The 21,011-nt window shown below is 40.3% G+C and overlaps 1 protein-coding gene across 8 annotated transcripts in view; it reads left to right on the top strand.

The window, feature by feature from the left end:
• Positions 1 to 21,011, top strand: part of GRM5 (glutamate metabotropic receptor 5) — a 525,626-nt gene that overhangs the window by 466,985 nt on the left and 37,630 nt on the right. For all 8 annotated transcript variants that reach the window (XM_049653231.1, XM_049653248.1, XM_049653240.1 and 5 more), the window contains exon 7: positions 3,106 to 4,045. In XM_049653231.1, coding sequence (XP_049509188.1) covers positions 3,106 to 4,045 — 940 coding nt within the window. The remainder of the gene's footprint in view (positions 1 to 3,105; positions 4,046 to 21,011) is intronic.

Raw genomic sequence — 21,011 nt, 5'->3', positions numbered from 1 at the left:
GATGTAAAAATAGTGGTGAATGCTGTCACGGGAGAACATTTAGAATTACGGTGCTAATTATATCTATACAAAAGCAATTAAGATTTAGCAGAGCAGCAGAAAAAAGTAATAAATATTTATACATTTTTTTTTCAGTTCATTATCTTTAGCTAATGAAAGGATTCCCACTTCACATACCACATAACATGCTTCCTATACCAGTAAGTTACTGTGGACATTAATAGCTCATGACCTAGGAGGAGAAACAGGACCCTTTAGAATTAACTATAGTAGATAATAAATTTCATTGTAATATATGTGTTCTAAACAAACAATTATGGAAAAATAAGGGGAGGAGTGATTAATACCTATTTTTCTGTTGTAAAATAGTCTCTGCAAGGAACAAATCTATGTAAGTATGAAACTAAACCCCATTGTATACTAAAGCCTCAAATATTGAATCCCAACATATAATCAGTATATGTAAACATAGATGCCTAAAAATAAGGATTCAGGTATGTTCATTAGCAATGAGATATGTGTTTATTTTATAATTAATGACATTATGCAAAATAATTATATTTAGTCTAGGCCATCTACCTTTTTTAAGTTAAAAGCACTTTGTTTCAATATTAATCAAGTTTTTAAAATAAGAATGCATTTTTCCATAGAAACAATTTTGTAAATTGTGCTGAAAATTCTATGCTAACTCACAGATTCTATTAAACCCATAATGAATTGGGATGCCTGGGTGGCTCAGTCCATTAAGCCTCCGACTTTGGCTCAGGTCATGATCTCACTGTCTGTGAGCTTGAGCCCTGCATTGGACTCTGTGCTGTCAGCTCAGAGCCTGGAGCCTGCTTCGGATTCTGTGCCTCCCTCTCTCTCTGCCCCTCCCCTGCTCAAGTGCTTGCTCTCTCTCTCTCTCTCTCTCTCTCTCTCTCAAAAAATAAATAAAGATTAAAAAAATTAAAAATAAATAAACCCCATAATGAATTTAACAATAATATTAATGGTACTGTTTGAAATCTGAGATCTTGGAGAAAGAGACAGGCAAGGCAGAAATAAGGGACAGAGAATGTTTCCTTTTTACAAGAGCTGCTTTTAGGCGTATTTTGAAAGAACCAAATGCTTCTTTACTACCTGTACTTATTGTCATCTCTCGTACCTCCTAGTAACCATTAGTATTCAAAACCACTTACTACAACACCCTTGATCATGGGTAATGGGAATTTAATAGAAAAATCTTACACCTATATCAATTAGGATTTGGGTTGGCTGCATATATCAGGGGAAAAAAGTAGCTTAAACAAGATAAATGTGATATACATAGTCTAGATCTAGTCAGGGGTTCCATAGTTAACAGGAATTCTGGCTCCCTCTATTTTTTTCTCTTCCAAAACTCAGAACACATTTTCTGTCCTTAGTTACCTTATATTCCAAGGTAACTGCTGGAGCTCTAGCCACCATGTTTATATTCCAGGCAGGAGAAGGAGAAAGCCAGAAAGGGCAAAAAGGGTACTCTCCAAGATGAGTCACGTTCCTTTAAGGAGTTCCCAGCTTACATCTCTCTGGGTAAAACACCATCACATAGCACATTGGACTACAAAGGTTGCTGGAAAATGTAGTGTTTTAGCTGCACCCTTTACTACCCCCAACTGAAACTGGAGATATGTTGCTGAGAATAAAGGGGAGAATGGATATTTGTTGGCAAGTAGTAAAATATTCCTCAAATATCCAATGCTCCAGATTGTTTAATTCCGTTCCTACTCGCTCAAGATAGTTTCTTTATTTTTATGTTTCTATTAAATGTAACACATGCTACTTCACACACACACACACACACACACACACACACAAACACACACACACACAAATGTGGCTAAAGCAGTGGTTCTCATCTTGGGCTGCACATTTAGAAGCACTTAAAGTGTCTTTTAAAATTCCTGATACTCATACCAATTAAATTAGAAACTTAACACTGAGACCCAGGCCACAGTATTTTTAAAAAATGTCTCCAGGTGATTCCAGTGTGTAGCCCAGTTTGAGGACCACAGTCCTAAATAAAGAAATGTGAAAAGAAGGTGCATAACCTAAATGATGCCAAGTTTTGTCACTTTTTTCTGATGTGTAATGAAGTGATATAAAAACCTGCAAGCCATGAGTCGAAAATAATTTTAGGAGTATTGGCACTTCCCACACAGGCCAATTTTTTGTCTCTGGGGTCATTTTTCCTCTCCTGCCTCCCTCTTTTCTTTTAAAGTGTCTTCTCTTGATAACACTGGAACCATAGAGTTCTCTGAAAATCCTAACTGTTCTATACAGTGGATTCAAGGACAGCATAGATGGATCCAATGATCACCATCCTTGATGTCTTGACCTCTCACGTAGCTCCACATCCATTTAAACTCTCTATATTGCCTCAAATAATTTTCAAATCTGTCCACACTTTTATCTCATTCCAAATCCACACAGCAACCAAAGGAATATTTAAAACAGGTCTGACCATGCCATTCCTCTCCTGTACATAGATCCCTCCCATGACTTCCTATTACTCTAGGACTCTCTGCACTGCAAGATCCCTTGCTGCCTACCTCCCAGCCTTATCTAGGCCACCCATTACACTTGGTAGGTGGCCTCTTTTTGTGCCTCCAATGCCCCCTAGCTCTTTCCTTACAATTAATCTCTGTGTGCCAAACCTACTGAATCCCCAAACTCAGCCAAACCAACACTTCCATTTGCTAATTCCTGTTGAAGGAGGCTTTTATTGCTTACACAGTGTCAGGAACCATGCTGTGCTTCTTAATGGCCTTTATCACAGTTGTAAGTAATTATTTAGAAGCACTCCCTCCCCAATTATTTTTTATGAGAGCAAAGAACATGTTCTTCACCATTTTGTTTTCAGAACCGAGAACAGCTCCTATCCCAGAGTCTGTGTTTAATACTATAAAGATAAATATTTTATGAATGAATATATGAAGAAATGAGTACTATAGGAGACTGAGATTAGAAGGGCAGATTGTAGTCAAAGTGGGTCATTGGCAGCTGCTTGTAACTTAGGCACAAGTGACCCAAGTAAATGTTTCTTCCTTTTTTTTTTTCCAATATGTGTCTGTGTCTCTGCAGGTTGTGATCTGATCCCAGTACAGTATCTTCGCTGGGGCGACCCTGAACCCATTGCCGCTGTTGTGTTTGCCTGCCTCGGCCTGCTGGCCACCCTATTTGTTACTGCAGTCTTCATCATTTACCGTGATACTCCAGTAGTCAAGTCCTCCAGCAGGGAACTCTGCTACATTATCCTTGCTGGCATCTGCCTGGGTTACTTATGTACCTTCTGCCTCATTGCAAAGCCCAAACAGATTTATTGCTACCTTCAGAGAATTGGTATTGGTCTTTCTCCAGCCATGAGCTACTCAGCCCTTGTAACCAAGACCAATCGTATTGCAAGGATCCTGGCTGGCAGCAAGAAGAAGATCTGTACCAAAAAGCCCAGGTTCATGAGTGCCTGTGCCCAGCTAGTGATTGCTTTCATCCTCATATGCATTCAGTTGGGCATCATCGTTGCCCTCTTTATAATGGAGCCTCCTGATATAATGCACGACTACCCAAGCATTCGTGAAGTCTACCTGATTTGTAATACCACCAACCTAGGAGTTGTCACTCCTCTTGGATACAATGGTTTGCTGATTTTGAGCTGTACCTTCTATGCTTTCAAGACCAGAAACGTTCCAGCTAACTTCAATGAGGCCAAGTACATCGCCTTCACCATGTACACCACCTGCATCATATGGCTGGCCTTTGTGCCAATCTACTTTGGCAGCAACTACAAAATCATCACCATGTGTTTTTCAGTCAGCCTCAGTGCCACAGTGGCGCTGGGCTGCATGTTTGTGCCAAAAGTGTACATCATCCTGGCCAAACCGGAGAGAAACGTGCGCAGCGCCTTCACCACATCTACCGTGGTGCGCATGCATGTGGGGGATGGCAAGTCATCCTCAGCAGCCAGCAGGTCCAGCAGCCTAGTCAACCTGTGGAAGAGGAGGGGCTCCTCTGGGGAAACCCTAAGGTAAAGGTTGTGGGGGGGGAGGTGTGGGGCACTGGTCCCTGTAGCTGAAGCAGTGACATTTGCTTCCTGGGTCTTTTAAGTGTAAAATATCTGAGTGAATGAAAACTGTGGGAGGCAGGGTGCTGGGAAAGGGGCCTTGGCCTTCTCATTGAATGGTTTTCATGGGGTTAATTGGATGTAGAGCCAGTTACTTTTGCCAAAGCCAGAAACAGAGAAGTTGAGATAAAGAACAAAAGCAGAGTTTCGGCAAAAGAGAAGTGAGGTCCAAAGGGACAGGGAGAGCACGGTTAAGTCATTAAGCCAAGGAAAGGATCTCCAGGTCCGGAGGGTACAGAGGAACATAGTGGACCAAATTCTAGTTCCCAGAACACAGTAGAGAATTTATTGTTAACAAAGATCAATGCTGAGCACAGAGTGCCAAGAACCTCACACACCTGACTGCGTTATGTGCCTGAACCTTTTCCAAGCTCAGCAGAGTCCTTGACTGTTCATCCCATAGAGGCATGTGAATGTAGAATTTATATTTTAGTTCTTAATGGGCAATTTGAACTCTTAGGGAAATGTCTAAGAATCTGAAAGGGTCAAAACAAAGGGACTTTGCATATAATCTTCCTAAACAACTAGCCAGTTTCCCATTGTGGCCCACAGTCCCACCCCATCCTTCATGCTCAGTATCCCAGGTAGTAGTTATTGGTCACCTCTTATCTGCAAATAAGCCAACAGCCAATGATTTACCCCCATGTGAGGCACTTCTCTAAGTGATAAATGACGCCTATAGCACTTCAAAAGGCAATGAGATCATCTTTTTTTTTTTTTAGCCAATTAAGATCTGTATCTTTAATAAACATCTGGAGAACACTAGCAGCATAGATTACTATATTCCATGTTGTCCCAGAGAAGTGTGGTTCCTTAAAGTCTGTTTAAGTATGACAGACTCTTAAGAACTGAAAGTGTAACCTATCATCCCATAGAGCTGCTCAGATTCACACCAGTGGTAAGCCTGGCTAGTAATCACTTGCTCCTTCCCTGCTTCTCTGAGGAAGGGGAGACAGTGGCCTCTGTGCACAGCTGATATGAAATTAGTTCAACTAATAACTTCCCAGTATGGGGGCAAAGAGATCAGTGGCTTGGGAACAAATTTGGAGGTATTAAAAAGGCTACATAGGGTGTTACTGGGAATAAGGACTTCCTCCATTTAAGAAGGGCATATCAGTCAGAAGAGCTAGTCAGAACATTATCTGCTCACTCTACAGAGATTTGACAATTTTCCTAAAATCTAGATAAATAAGTGGAAGACAAACCACTTACAAGTGGAAGATAAATAGCTAAATATTATTGCTTGAACAGTTCTCTTATACTATCATTTAGCCTGCATGGAAAGTCCCACCTTTCCATCAGCCCTAATTCTTCAAAGCCTGAATAATGGTGATGATAAAGATACCATGTCTTCTGAGGATTGAAAAGCACTCAGAATACTTAATCACATAGCTTAATTCATTTGCATTATTAACTTCTATCCTTGCCTCTTTTATTTTTTTTTCCTAATTCTTGTATGCCTCTCATTGCTTTCCATGTACATTGTTCAAGGTATTTAACTAAATTGTAAATCTTGGGGAAAACAACAGTGTCTTCTCCTACTTCAATAAATTGTGACAATATCATGGTCTGTCCACAGAAGGCCCTTCATATATTTAATTTGCCAGAATATTTTCCATCTGCTTTCTTAACTCCTCCCTCCCTAAAATATTCTTTTTCTGAAACTTCTGCAAGATCAGCCTTTTATTTTGTCTAAGAAAATGTATTATATATTTTTTTTAATTTTTTAACATTTATTTATTTTTGAGAGAGAGAGAGAGACAGAGTGTGAATGGAGGAGGGACAGAGAGAGGAGACACAGAATCTGAAGCAGGCTCCAGGCTCTAAGTTGTCAGCACAGAGCCCGATGCGGGGTTCGAACTCACAAACCGTGAGATCATGATGTGAGCTGAAGTCGGACACTTAATCACCTGAGCCACCCTGGCGCCCCGAGAAAATGTATTTTTCAGACTTCAATTTTACCAGCCTTTGTTTAAACTCTTTCTTCAAGCAATATGTACATTGTTCAAGGTACCTTCCAAGGCACCTTCCAAGGCATCCTGTGCCTTCCAAGGCATCCTGATAGGTAAAAAAAAAAAACAGGTTGCCAGAGGGATAGAATTGTGAGCTTGTGCCTAAGCACCCCAAAAACTCACTAGGGCAGGCTCCCTTAGACAGTGTGGAGCAGTGGTGAAGAACATGGTTTTGTAGCCAGTTTCTCCTGAGTCTGAATACTGGCACTGCCATTTCTTCTGTCTGAGGCTTAGTTTCTTCATCTGCCACGTTAAGATCATATCATCTACCTCAGAGGATTGTAAAAGAGTGAAAGAAATAATATATGTGTAAAGGCCAGGTACACAGTAGATATTTCAATGAACATATCAGAGTACAGAGCTAGGCAGCTCTGGGATTGAACATTGGCAGCATCGCCTACCAGCTGTGGGACCATAGGCAAATCAGTTAACCTCTCTATGCCTTAATTTCCTTCTCTGATGAATGAAGATAATAAAATACAGACTTCACACAGTGGTTGTGAGACTAAACGAGTAAATACATGTAAAGTGTATACCATGCAGGAAGCACTTCTTAAGTGTTTGTTTGCTATTATTTTTAACTACGTTAACAATTGTCAGTCTTCTTCCACACCTGAAAACTTCTGTGTCAGGTTTATAACGAAGAGAGCATCATAAAAGGCAGTATAGATCTATAGACACATTAATTACACAGCCTGAGCTTCCAGAGTATCTCCATTTTTACATGGTCTAGTTCCTTGCCAGATTGTAGAGGATACCGTTCATCCTAATTTAAGCAGAATAAGCTCCTTGGGAGTGAGAGCCTTCTCTATCTTGTCATTGCTGTGCCTCCAGTGCCTGGAAGTCCCAAGAAGGGTGCTTGACACATAGAAGACACTAAATAATCTTTGGTATATTTAGTGAGCAAATAAATTTGGCAAGGTAGTAATGCATCCCCTGTACTACTATCCCCTGGTGGTTCCAGCACCTTTTATAACATTAAGTCTACTGTGATCTGTATTATAAATATCTCCTGCACTCCTGTGGTCCTCAGTTTCTGCTCAAGAATCAGGTCATTAATCCCATCCACTGATCTGATGCATTGCTATAATTCTAACATACGTCTAGTAACATTAGGTTACATTTTCAACTATTTTCTTTATACTTCAGTAAATAAGGGGCAACATAAATAACAAAATTCACTAATAGTGCCAATAGAAAACAGAAATTCTCGAGATTTGTGGCAGTATTTTAACTTGTGCTCATTACATGGCCATGTAGTCCTTGATGATTGGATTTTGCATTCAGCATTATTTGAGTACGAAAACATCAAAGAGAATAAGGAGGGACCTTTGGCAATTGTTGGGTTTTCTGCACGCAGTCTTGTCAAATGCTGGTCTGTATGATTACAGCTGAGACAGGCTATAGTCTGATTATATAGTGACTTCTTTTTTGCCCTTAACCAGCACACTCAGACTGGAACCTGCTTTTGATAGAAGAAAGGCCAGAAAAAACTATAATACCCTTGCATCACACAATCCCCTGTCCCCTTCTTTTAAGCTATAACCCTAAAAAATAAATTAGATCCAAACTAAAATGATTTTCCTCTGTGTTTCCCATGAGCTCTCATATGCAGTATTTCATCTCTGTTATCCAACACCAAGATGTTTAGAATCTTAATATAGTATTTATCACATTGTAAGACATAACTGGTTATGTATGCATTTATCTTCCCTTTTATTTTATAAAGGCCAGTATGTATAACATTATCTACCTCTAGGGCTTAAATAATGGGGAAACAAGTGAACTCAGAGCTTCTAGTATTTTCACATTTTATTCTAAATTACTTTCATTAGTTGGGCTTCTCAGACTTGAATTCTGTAATATGCCAATAAACCTATCTATTGGGATCTATGGTGGGCTTAAGTAGTTAACTTAACTCTCTGACTGTAGGTCTCTGGGGAAAAGCAGCTGCTATGCAGGACCCAGCCTGGTTCTGCTTTCTTACATCTGTTACATGGAGAAGTGGGCTCCTAGAAACCCAGAGTGGGTCTGGGCCCTGTTTGAAAAGGCTTATGCATATCCCTTCCATATCTGATGGCAGAAAGCTAGGGCTCCATTTTGAAGATGGCACTAATTTCATACTCTAGAGTGAAAATAATACCTCCCGAGATTATAGTGACTGTGTTTCCAAAAGTTAGGACACACTCTTGGAGCAGTAGATGTAGGAGAGTAGATGCAAATATGGAAAGCTAGTTTATAGTTCTGGCTTTGGAGCCACACCTGGAATGAAATCTAGCTGTGTGAATTTGAACAAGGTATGCCAGTCTGTCTCCTTAGCTGTAAAATGGTAGATAACGATCCCTGTTGTGAGAGTAAATGAAGTGATGAGTGTTAAATGCTTAGCTATTAGTGCGTTAAAAGCATTCAATAAGTGGTAAACTTTTTAGAAATGTGTTCAGCTGCAAGTAAGAGAAAGCCTGATTTTGAGAGACTTACAGGATTTGTATGGGTTTTGCTTTCCTCACGTTACAAGAATACGTAGACAGACAGCTCCTGGTGTTCCTCCAATGCTCTCAGTGGTGTCAGAGCCGACATCTCTGCTGTTCCCCAAGCCTTTTACTAATGGTTCCACAACAGTTCCATGCATTGCATCCTTTTATTAGGGAAAACAACAGTCTTCTCAGAATCCCATAACAACTGCCTTTATGTCTCATTGGCCAAACTGTCTCATGTAGCTACCCCTGGCTGCAAGAGAGTAGAAAAAAGCTTGCATTGAGCTTTTACACCTTCTATAATGGAAATGGAGAGGGAGGAGGGAAATGGAGAAAGAGAAGCAAGTCAAGTGCTTGTGGGATAAGCCCATGAATAGTGTCTACCATGGAAAGTGGTAGTACCTAGGAGTAGTAGTGGCAGTAGTAATGGCAGTAGAATTGTCTAGTGGTCACAAAATATTAAAAGGAGAAGCAATAATCTTTCCCATTTTTCAAATGTGGAACTTGGGGTCCAGCATGGTTAGAATACTTGCCCACAGTCTTGTAAATAGTTAGTTATACAGCCATCTTAACTCAAGCCTTAGCTTGTTGGCGTTAGAACTCAGCATTCCCCAGAATGTATTCTTCAGAAAGCTAGTCTCACAAATTGTTCCACGAAAAACAAAAATTATTTGGTCAAACAAGTTTGAAAAAACTCTATTCTTTTAGAACCTTGTGACTTAGGGATAAACACTGAGAAGTTCTGCAGCATAGAAACCATTCATTTGTTAATTCTTTTCCATCACTTCCCAAGCTGGTTGAACACAAGACTATTTTTTTTCAAGTAATCTCTTAACATTCCAGAGAACCAGTAGCACAAAGGGGACTCACTATGGAAAATATCATCAGAGCCGAAGGGAAGACACGTTTCTAGGGGACCAAAGAGTAATTCATATCTTCAGTGAGAGGGGGACCAGAAAGAGCCAATTTCCACCTCTGGGCATGGAAAGAGAATCACTTTTGTTCTCTGAGCACCTAAGGGAAAAACAGAGCTAATTCTAACAGATCTAGCAGTTTTCTGGGAAGTTAAATAGGCTCACCCTAGAGTACCAAAAAGAAAAGCACCCAAGAGTCAGTCATTCAATTCACTGAAATAGCAAAGGGAGATTTTTATTTAAACGGGAGTGAGTCACTATAGATTTCTTTTTTTTATATAGAAACGTACTATTTATGCCATCAATGTATAGAGGTCCCTGTGATTAACATTTTGGTTCTAGACACTAATTCTCCAGCACGACATGGTGCAGCATCAAATCACTGTCAAGCGGATAATGCCATGCTTCCATTTAAGGCCTTCACTTCAGCTGCAAATTGACAAATGAACACAAAACCAGTTCTGACCTAAATAAAGCATTGAATTTGATGAGTCTAAACTTCTGGCTCTCCAAGATTCAGAATTTCCAGGTTCGTGGGGCTGAGTTTCTAAGATGCAGTGGGCATCTCATGGTTTCATTAACAGCAGAGGCCTGTAGCTCTAAATCATAAATTTTCTCAGAAGGTAAAACCCTCTCTGGGGATTCTACTAAGGTGGCAGAAACATTAGCATTGCCTCCACCTTAGTTTTAGAAACTATCATTTGCCACTTTTGTTTTAATTAACTAATTAACTCTGCTTTCATTAAGATTGTCATGAGAACCCAGTTAGACTGTCTGCTAAAGCAACTGCTACCCTTTCACATGTATCGTCCAAATCATAATGTGCCTGGAAAATTAGTTCTCTTGGGTGAATTCCAGTATACCTGGACTATTATCCAAGATCTGATGATTTCCAATTGTTTAGATTTCATTAAGGAATTATTAGTCTGTATGAAGTGATTTTCGTGTGATCCTTTCTCTTTAGAATCATCTACTCTTTCCTTCCATCTTACTAGGGGTTTTTTATCATCCAGGTCCCAGCCTATCAGATTAAACTATCTCACAGATTTCTCCTCATCTGGACTCTCAGAACATTTAGCACACATTTGTCAAACCTTTTTTTGTTTATTATTCATTCACAAACAGAAGTGAGCACTGTCAGGCACTGGTAGGCCATGGAGAGTTGGGGGTTGTCTTGTATATATATACAATATTTTCACAACTATCTAATGCTGTTTTAAGAGTATTTATAACTTCCTCAGTGCCTAGCCTAGTGCCTGACATAGGAGTGCTCAGTGATGGATTCTGAATCTGGTAGAGAACAGCTTTCAGGGCTCACACTGCCATTACAGGGAGCAGAACCACTCACTGTGGACTTGATTGCCCAGATTTTATCTGATAATGCTTTGTTCTAAAAATATAAGAAAAAATAGTTTTTGCTAAAAGCAACCTTTTTGTTTTCAATCAAGCTTCCATTGAGTGCCAGCTCTGTGCCAAGCACTATTCTAGATTCTGGGGATACAAAGATAAGTAAAAAACAGTCTTTGAGGAGCTCTCAGCCTCCCAAACCTGCAAACAAGTTAAGTTCCATAAAGTGCTATAGTGCTGTGATAGGAGTCCATGGGAGAACCAAGGGACCCAGAGACAGAAGCAGCAAATTCTACATGTCAAGAATTAGAAAAACCTCCCAAAGGAACCAGTTCAAACAATAGATACTATTTAAATGCTTTCTCCCTGGGGTGCCTGGGTGGCTCCCTTGGTTAAGCATCCAACTCTTGGTTTCTGCTCAAGTCATGAGCTCACCATTTGGTGGGTTCAAGCCCTGCGTCAGGCTCAACACTGACAGTGCAGAGCCTGCTTGGGATTCTGTGTCTCCCTCTCTCTCTCTGCCTTCCCCCACTTGCGCTGTCTTTGTCTCTCTCAAAACAAATAAATAAATAAACAAACTTAAGTAAATGTTTTATCCCTGCTTAGATGTCCTCAGGGGTTCACCAGCTGGGAAAGGATAGAGCCAAACTTCCTTATGTGGTGGCAGGAAAGGCCCCTTGTGGTATGACCGCTCCCTCCTCCCCCACCCCTGGGCCAGCCTTGCACCTAGTCACTCCCTGCTTGGATTTCCATTCTGACCTATTCAGTTTTCTTGCTTTCAGGCCTATACCAACACAGCTAATTCATTATAAAACACACCTGTCCCATCACCCTCAAGTCTCACTCAGCTAACTCACACTCATCTTTGATACCGCTTTTACTGGAAAGCCTGTCCTGACCTTCTGAGACTACATTAGATCCCACTCTTCATGATCTAAATGAGTTGTGTGCTTCTCCTCTACAACATTCATCATCCTGTGTTATAATTACATGTTTAATTGTAAGACTCCCTTGTACACACACACACACACACACACGCACGCACACACACACTATACTGTGAACTTACTAAGCAGAGGGTCCATGTCTTTTTTATTTTCTGTGCCATTAGTAACCAGCACAGTGCCAGGCACACAGCACTCAAAAATATTTGTAGAATAAATGGATAAATGGATGGATATATGAATAATGACATTTGAACTACACTGGCATTTGACAGAGAACATAAAGAAGGGCTGAAGATAGTGAATAATTATATTCATTGAGCACTTGTGATGAGCTATGTACTGCTCTAAACCCTTATATGTATTAATCCTTTTATTACTCAAAACAATCCTCATCTTACAGATGAGGCAACTGAGGTAAGCAGAGGCTAATTCTCTTGCTCAAATCCATAGAGTACATGGAGGAGGCAGGCCTGGAATAAAGACAGAATGGCTTCAGGGCCCACAAAGGTAACCATTAAATAATGGTTCTCCATTCCAGCTCTTCATTTTTTACAACCTGAACTGAGAAAAACTGGAATTGAATAGGTGTGAAATGTGACTTCCCCCCAAGAGTTTCCCTGAAAACTGCTCCTGTGGAACTTTATGGTGCTGTACTTTCTTGACATGGTCATGCTTCCAGCTGAGCCTGATCTGACTTGTATTTTATCAACTTTAATGGCTGCCTGACATCTTTTCTATTTAGTGGTGTTTTTTTTAAGTTTATTTATTTATTTATTTATTTGAGAGAGAGAGAGAGAGAGAGAGAGAGAGAGAGAGAGAGAGAGTGTGTGAATTGGGGATGGTCAGGGAGAGAAGGAGAGAGAATCCCAAGCAGGCTGCATGCTGACACTGCAGAGCCTGAAGCAGGGCTTGGATTCACGAAACCATGAGATGGTGACCTGAGCCGAAACCAAGAGTTGCACACTTAACTGACTGAGTCACCCAGGCGCCCCTAGTGGTGATTTTTAACTATCTGTATAGATTTTGTGAGAGAAAAATCTGACTGATATGTTTTTACTATTTATAGTATTTATTATACTCATTAATATTACCATCTTATTATAACTAGGAATTTTGAGGATTTACTAATTTCCTGTATAATTTTTTGTTTGTTTTTTTGGTATGCCTAATCTCAAATAAAATCTCACAAAATAGGCATGGAATCCTAATGTTTCCACCCTGACCCCAGTCCATTTTAATTCCAATTAGTGTTTAAACACTGTACACTAAGTACATCACTGAATTCTAGGAATATAAAGATTAAGACACAAACCCTGCCCTTAGGAGCAGCTCATGGAGTAGTGAGAAAGACCAAACCATAACCAAATCACTAATTTTGGGAATGTATGAAGTAGTAAAGGAGACTATACTCACGGAAGTCAGGCTCAAAAGGGCACTTTGCCCAATCTGCAGGTTTGCGGAAGGCTTCCTGGAAGGGTGATGCTTGCACTGAATCCCAAAGAATGAAAGATTAAGTGAACCAGGTGAAAATCATGGGGTACACAGTTTGGGGGAACAGATGAACAACAGCCCAGATGGATGACCCATCATGATGTGGTCAGGGAATTACAGCATATAAAGTGTGTGTGGGCAGGTGGCAGGAAATGGATTGGAGAGGCTTGTAGGGAAGGGGCTTAGCCTGATCAGAGGGCTGTGAGCTGGCCACCTTCTGGCTGTCTCAACTTCCTTTCAACAGCCTTTTCTGTTTACCATCCAAATTCCTCATACTCATGGCCACTTCTCAACACCAACGTGATGCCTCCCCAGCTATCGCCAACCAAAACTTACGTGTCCTCACCCTTCCTCTCCACTAGACAACAAATTCATTTGTGCTTTTACAGTAATGATCATTAGTGACCTGCTTCATCCTTTATGCAGTAAACACTTATTGAGCAACTACTTCATTACAGAGACTGTGCTAAGTACAAATACATGATCTCACAGGATCTTCACACAATATTTTATAACAGAAAGTGTTATCCCCATCCACATATAAGAAAAAAAAAATAACTGAGGCATGAAGAAGTTAAGCAAGCTTTATTTAGTGCACAGTTAATAAGTAGTAAATTTGGGATTCAAACCCAGATCTATATGTTTCTATAGCCCTTTTTTATTTTAATATTGTTTTTTTGATGGATTCATTTTCCCAACCATGTATAATCCACTTTGTCATTGTTCTTGATAAATAAAGTCACTGTGAATATATTTCTGCCAAATAAAATATTAATATTTTGATTCTAATTTTTACTCCCAGAGAAATGACCATAGAGGTGACTTTTTTTTTTTTTTTTTGGCATACAGGCAGATCAGTCAAGGCGACATGATGCAACAGGTAGCCTGTCAGTGTCTCTCATGTTATAACTTGGCATAAGTACTGTGGTATAGGAAATGAGCCTTGACAGCAAAGATATGGATTCCAATCCTGGCTCTGCCATTTACAAGCTGGAACTTTAGACAAAGCACTTAATTCTCAGAGCCTCTGGACAATGAGGATGATAATACTCATCACGCTCTGTATTATGCACACAATGATCCTGTGATCCTGTGATCATTGTGCCCATAATACAGCATCTCTCCCATAGTCCAGGTTCATGTGATGTGAGTTTCCTTTTTCCTAATCATGGGGTCATCTCAGTTCATGTCCACCCAATATACAGCTCTGGTGACATAATATGAGGTTCCATGACATCATTCTTCAGGAAATTTACTGGAATGGAAATATCTGACTTTGGGAATCTGGCCTGAATTACTAGTAAATCACTGCTACATCCTGGGAGCCCACAATTCTCTAAATTTCCATTATATTATTAGGCAGTAGGTTACAAAGTTTGTGTTAGTGCTTTTTCAGAAGTCAGGCTTTCCTCAGAGTTTGAAGGTGATTTGTGTTAGCCATTTTTCTCATTCCCCTTGTGGTTTTCGCAGTGAATTTATATCTCTTCATAAAAAAATATTTTGACTTTTAATTTGGCCCAGATGAATCTATTTTACTTAATGTTTAGAAACTACATGATGAATCACTATGGTAAATTTTATACATAACATGATATGAAGCTCTGTTTGCTAAGGCAAGTGTGTGCTCATGTTCACTTACATTTAGCCAAAACAAAAAACAAAAAAACAAAACAACAACAACAACAAAGCAAAACAAATAAAACAACTGACAGGCTCGCTGCCTGGCCTTGTTCTCAGGCTTCACGACTGCACACTCAGGATAGCAGGAGCTGCCAGAGAACGTGACTCTCTGCTGAGTTAAAATGACATGGCCAAAATGCAAACTAATGACACTGTTTTCTCTAATTTGTTATTCATGTGGCTTTTTTAGTTGGGAAAAAAAAAAAAAAAAGAAAGACCGTGACTTGGTAAACAAACATATCTGTCACTGACCTTGCTCTTCCAAAACAAACAATAACTGAAAAACAAAGTTTGGTAAACTTAATGAATCTCCCAGAGAAGATAAAGATAATTATAATCAACATTTGTTAAGGAACTACTAGTCCTGTGTGAGACACTTTACCATGTATATTACACATCAGTGTCTTATAGAATAAAGCTCTCCAACCCCAGAGTTTCTGAGGCAGTATGTCTTGGGTGGGGCCAGAGAGTTTGCATTTGTAACAAGCTCCCAGGTAATAATGATTAACATTGATGAATGAATGTGCTGGTGACATAGGGATCACAGATTGAGAACCACAGACTTAGATATTTTCAGCTAACAACAACCATGTGAGTTAGATAATGTTATTATTATTCTCTGTTTTAAAAGTGAGAAAACTTTAAGTGCAGTGAGGTTAAGTGATTTGTCCACAATTGTACAGCTCTTAAGGGATGCAGGTGGGATTCAAACCCAAGTCTAAACACCCTGGCTTCTTCCACAGTAATTTGGCTGACAAGCTTTCAAAAGGATATATCAAGTGGGTAATTGTTCCTCCTTCCTGTTTGCCCCATATTAGGATTTTTGCTGTGTGGACTCAAACTCTAGGGCATTGCCTGCCCACCTGGGCATAAGAAACTAACACTGCTATTGCAAGAGGCTTGCTATTGGTTGGGTTATTAAGCATAATTTCCACTCTCTGCTCATAAATTCTACAGCAGTCTCAGAGAAGACTCTAGAATGTCCTCCCACCTTCTTCCCATATGACTGAAGGGCATACATTTTTGCCTCAGTGGAGCCAATGTCCAATCAGGAGATCAGCTGCCATTCCTCTACACTCAGGTCCAAACAAACAAGTGCATCAGTGCCAAATGGGAGGGCATGGTTAACTAATGGAGGGTGTGGGGAAAGGCCTTGGAATATACATTGACTAGTATTTCAGTGTTTGATCACCATATAATATTGCCATAAAAAGAAAAGCAAAAGCAAACCGGTGGAGCCACCTTCTTCAATTTTAAATGGAATGGGTAGAACAAGGAAGGTAATGGAGCAGTGTAATATCAACATGGATGTCCTCTATGGATGTCCTCTGTAGCAGGCAGACCAATAACCCTCAAACATGGTGACATTCCATTCCCTGGAATGTGTGAATATGTTACCTTACATGACAGAATGGACTTTATGGATGTGATTATGTTAAAGATCTTGAGACGAGATTATCCTGGATTATTCAGGTGGAACTAAGGTAACCACAAGGGTTGCTATAAGAGGAAAGCAGGGGTATCAGAGCCAGAAAGAGATTTAAAGATGATACTCTGTAAGATCTGCAGCTCAACTAAGTGATACTATTCTAACCATAACACTCCTTAAAAGATATCTTGGCTCCGACAGAGAGAGAGGAGATACTGGTCTTCTCTACACAAAACTCTGGTGAGGTTCCATGACATTCCACAAGGTTTTACTCTGGTCATATGTATCACACATACACACACATGTACACATTCTAGCAGAAATCACTGAGGGCAAGAACAATTTCTTATTTATCCCTAGGGTGGCTCTGGGCAGAAGCTCAGTAAATTGCTACTGTGGTCATACAGGAGGTAAAAAGGAGATGGAGCTCTACTGATCCCTCCTACTTATGATCCCCAAAGGAGAAGAGGTCCCCACTGCCCTACGTTGACCATCTGTGTGATGTCCTGGTCATTTCACTCTGACCCCCACCGATGACTTTGTCAGAAGCTGAAGAGAGCAGTACCCACTTGACCCATTGGTGGGAGTCAGGCACACCAGAGAGTGGGTTCTGACTCAGGGAGACACATTATGACATTGAGGGAAAAAGGCACAGTAGGAGCATCTGAGGGAAATAAGAGGGAATTTGAGTTCAGAGTGAAGAGTGGACGCTTCTCTCAGGGACTATCCAGCCACAGGGTACAGCCAAGTGTGCAGCCCATTGCTGGAGAATGGACTGGGGCAGAAGTACACAATGTCTCCTCCATGCACAGAGCTAGTGCCTGCCAGGACAGCAAAATGAGAACCAAATGTTCTAGCCCAAATGGACCAGCAAGCACTTTTCCCTTTCATTGGTTAACCGATAAAAATATAAGGAAAAATTGATTTCAGCATCCACTCATATGAGAAGTCTAACTTTAGGACTTCTTTTAATCTAAAAGATGTTTGAAATTTTTGATGATACTTGAGAAAAACTGAGCAAATTGACTTCAGAGAGGAACTTACAAAGACACATTAGCAGAATGCTAATGTGCTGAACTGGAGCTAAACAGATGCAGACTTCTGATGTCTTGCCTATCTTTTTCACCTTCAAACTCCAAATCCCTGCATCAAAGCACATGTTATCTAATTTCCCCTTGGACATTTCCAGAGGCTTTCATTTAATTGTATTCACAGTGCAGACACTGCTTTGAGACTGCATCTCCAGGGAGAAAAGTGCCAGACAGAGAGCAAGTCGAGAGCTGACAGGAGCAGACAGCCTTTAACTCCAGGGCATTTCTAACCAATCCTCAGTGGTGCCAGTGAAGAACCAGGCTCTATGTGTCAACTGTTTACAGACTCTCCCCTTCTTTCTTCTTTTCCTTGCCCCCACAGCCCTCAGGCCCACCCGGAGCAACAGGGGACTGGTCCCTCTTCTGGCCAGTAGGTGGCAGGCTGGGTTCTCTGGGCAGCTCCAGTGGGAGAGAGCATTTCGCCTGGCTTGTGCAACGATAGAGGACTGCCACTGTGGGCTTGTACAGAGAGCTTGATGCAAGCAGCTGGAGGCAAACTTTTGTAGGAGCAGTGCTAACAGCACATGTGCTGATTCCCAGATGTACTGACTGAAGAATACTCCTAACACAAACTTGTTGGTTTTCTAGTCATCATTGGTGACACATTCCCATACCTATAAAAATGGTGTGACATATAAAAGCTGAAAAAAAAAATCAGCATTGCTTCCTAGAATACTGATGCTAGATTTTAAAAACATGTATGTTATTGTCATACACTGTAGAGGTGCCTCACCTAAATATTTTCCTGCCACACACTTTGCCACCAGAAATGCCTTTCAAATTCAGTTGATCATGCTTCCATTGTTTGTTCTTCTGGAATCAAACCAACTTTTATCAAGATCTTTGATTTGCATTTGCATTTGGGAATGCAACAAGTGCCCATGCATACTATTTATTTAATGCAATTCATTTTTTTATTTTAATTCCAGTATAATCAATATACAGTGCTCTATTATTTTCAGGGGTACGATATAGTAATTCAACAATTCCATATAATATTCAGTACTCATCATGATAAGGGTACTGTCATCCTCTTCACCTATTTCACCCATCCCCCCACCCACCTCTGGTAACCATCCCTTTGCTCTCTATATAGTTAAGGGTCTGGGGTTTCTTGTTTATTTGCCTCTTTTTTCTTTGTTTTGTTTCTTAAATTCTACATATGACTGAAATCATATGGTGTTTGCCTTTCTCTGACTTATTTCACTTAGCATTATGCCTTTTAGATCCATCCATGTTGTTGCAAATGTGACTGAATATTCCATTGTATATATATATGCCATCTCTCCTTTTTAAGTTTTTTTTAATCTATTTATTTTGAGAGAGAGAGAGAGAGTACAGATGGGCAGAGAGAGAGGGAGAGAGAGAGAGAGAGAGAGGGAGAGAGAGAGAGAGAGAGAGAGAGAATCCCAAGCAGGCCCCCCACTGTCAGTACAGAGCCTGATGTGGGGCTCAAATTCATGAACCTTGAGATCATGACCCGACCTGAAACCAGGAGTTGGCTGCTTAACTGACTGAGCCATCCAGGCACCCATATACCACCTCTTCTTTATCCATTCATCTATCCATGGACACTTGGACTGTTTCCATATCATGGCTATTATAAATAATGATGCAATAAACATAAGGGTACATGTATCTTTTTCAATTAGTATTTTCATATTCTTTGGGTAAATACACAGTAGTGGAATCACTGGATCATATGGTAATTCTATTTTTAATTTTTTTGAGAAACCTCCATACTGTCTTCCACAGTGGCTGCACCAGTTTGCATTCCCACCAACAGTGCATGAGGGTTCCTTTTTCTCCACCTCCTCCCAACATTTGTTATTTCTTGTGATTTTGATTATTACCCATTCTGATAGGTGTGAGGTGATATCTCATTGTGGTTTTTGATTTGTATTTCTGTGATGATTAGTGTTGTTGAGCATCTTTTCATTAGTCTGTTGGCCATCTGGATGTCATCTTTGGAGAAATGTCTGTTCATAGCTTCTGCCCATTTTTAACTGGATTATTTGGGGTTTTTTTGGTGTTATGTAAATTGTTCATATATTTTGTATACTAACCCCTTACTGGATATGTCCTTTGCAAATATCTTCCCCTATTCAGTAGTTTGTCTTTTTATTTTGTTAGCCCAATACTTTTCTTACACCCACCCTGCTCAGAAGGCTTCTTATGTCCATTATACCAATAAAGACACCAAAGTTTAGAGAGATGAAGACACTTATCCAAAGTGATGAGTGGCTAAACCAGTGTTTGAACAGTGCTGATGCAGTTAAGAACTTTAGCCTTAAAATGTAAGGCTTTCTCTAAAGCTTTACCTTCCGAAGGAGAAGCAAATCTGCCCTGTCACATGCTTAGTCACACCATTTCTGGAGGGCAACAAAGCATGAGGAAGGGGCAGCTAGCGTTTTACTTCAGTACAAGTTAATGAGTCAGAGTCTGTAGTATTTTGTACCTGAGTGTGCTCAGTGCAAGTAAGACGGGGTTGGGGTCTGCCAGTGGGAGGCAGATGAAAAGGACCCCAAGAACGGGGTGCGGCAGTCACTACTACTACTGGACTTAAAATCAAGCTTTTAGGCACTCCAGCCAAAAGTTTACACAGACAGAAACTATAGAAGACAAGGTGGAGTATAGGATGTGGAAAGAGGATATCAGAATGATGAGTTTGACGCTGATAGCTGTTCCCAAGCATTTATGATGTGGCAGGGACTATTATCAGTGCCTCATAAACATTCTTCAGATCCTATTCAGATCCTAAGACAACCCCAAGAGGTAGGTAACATTAGAATCCTCATTTGATAAATGAGAGAACTGAGGCACAGCAAGGTAAAGCAAATTGCCCATGGATAGATATCTGAAAAAGGTTGGACCTTGAATTCTAATCCCAGGAGTTTGTTTTTAGAGTCCACAACCTTAACTACCAGAAATTATAAACACTAATACTATATTTGAAATTGCTGTAAAGAGTTTGTAGGAGTCAATGAAAGGTCAGGATTGAAAAATGACATTTGTAAAAGTGTGACCTTCACTCTATTTTGATTTAGGTCTGATACCCTCCTGTTTACCACCCTTGACAAATGAAATGATTATCCATTGCCCCATTTTCTTTTGTGAACACTTTCCTTTAGTACTTGCTCTTTCTGTGAGACTTAAAGCCACTGTCTGGTGTACTCTGCTGAGTTATGATCTAGTTGAGATCCAAACTCAATACAGTTTGATCATCTAAACAAGAATGCACAAGGACATTTCAGTTTTTCTTAAGTTTATTTATTTATTTTGAGAGAGAGAGAGGGCAAAGGTGGAGGAAAGGCAGAGAGAGAGAGAAGAGAGAGAATCCCAAGCAGGCTCCACACTGTCAGCACAGAGCCCCGTGTGGGGCTCCATCTCACGAACTGTGAGATCATGACCTACGCCAAAATCAAGAGTCATATACTTCACAGACTGAGCCACCCAGGTGCCCCAGGACATTTCAATTTTTTTTG

The sequence above is a fragment of the Panthera uncia genome, chromosome D1, assembly GCF_023721935.1.
Source record: "Panthera uncia isolate 11264 chromosome D1, Puncia_PCG_1.0, whole genome shotgun sequence".
Lineage (NCBI taxonomy): Eukaryota > Metazoa > Chordata > Mammalia > Carnivora > Felidae > Panthera > Panthera uncia.
Note: the sequence above shows the minus strand (reverse complement) of the source record. Positions and strands in the feature narration are given on the sequence as shown.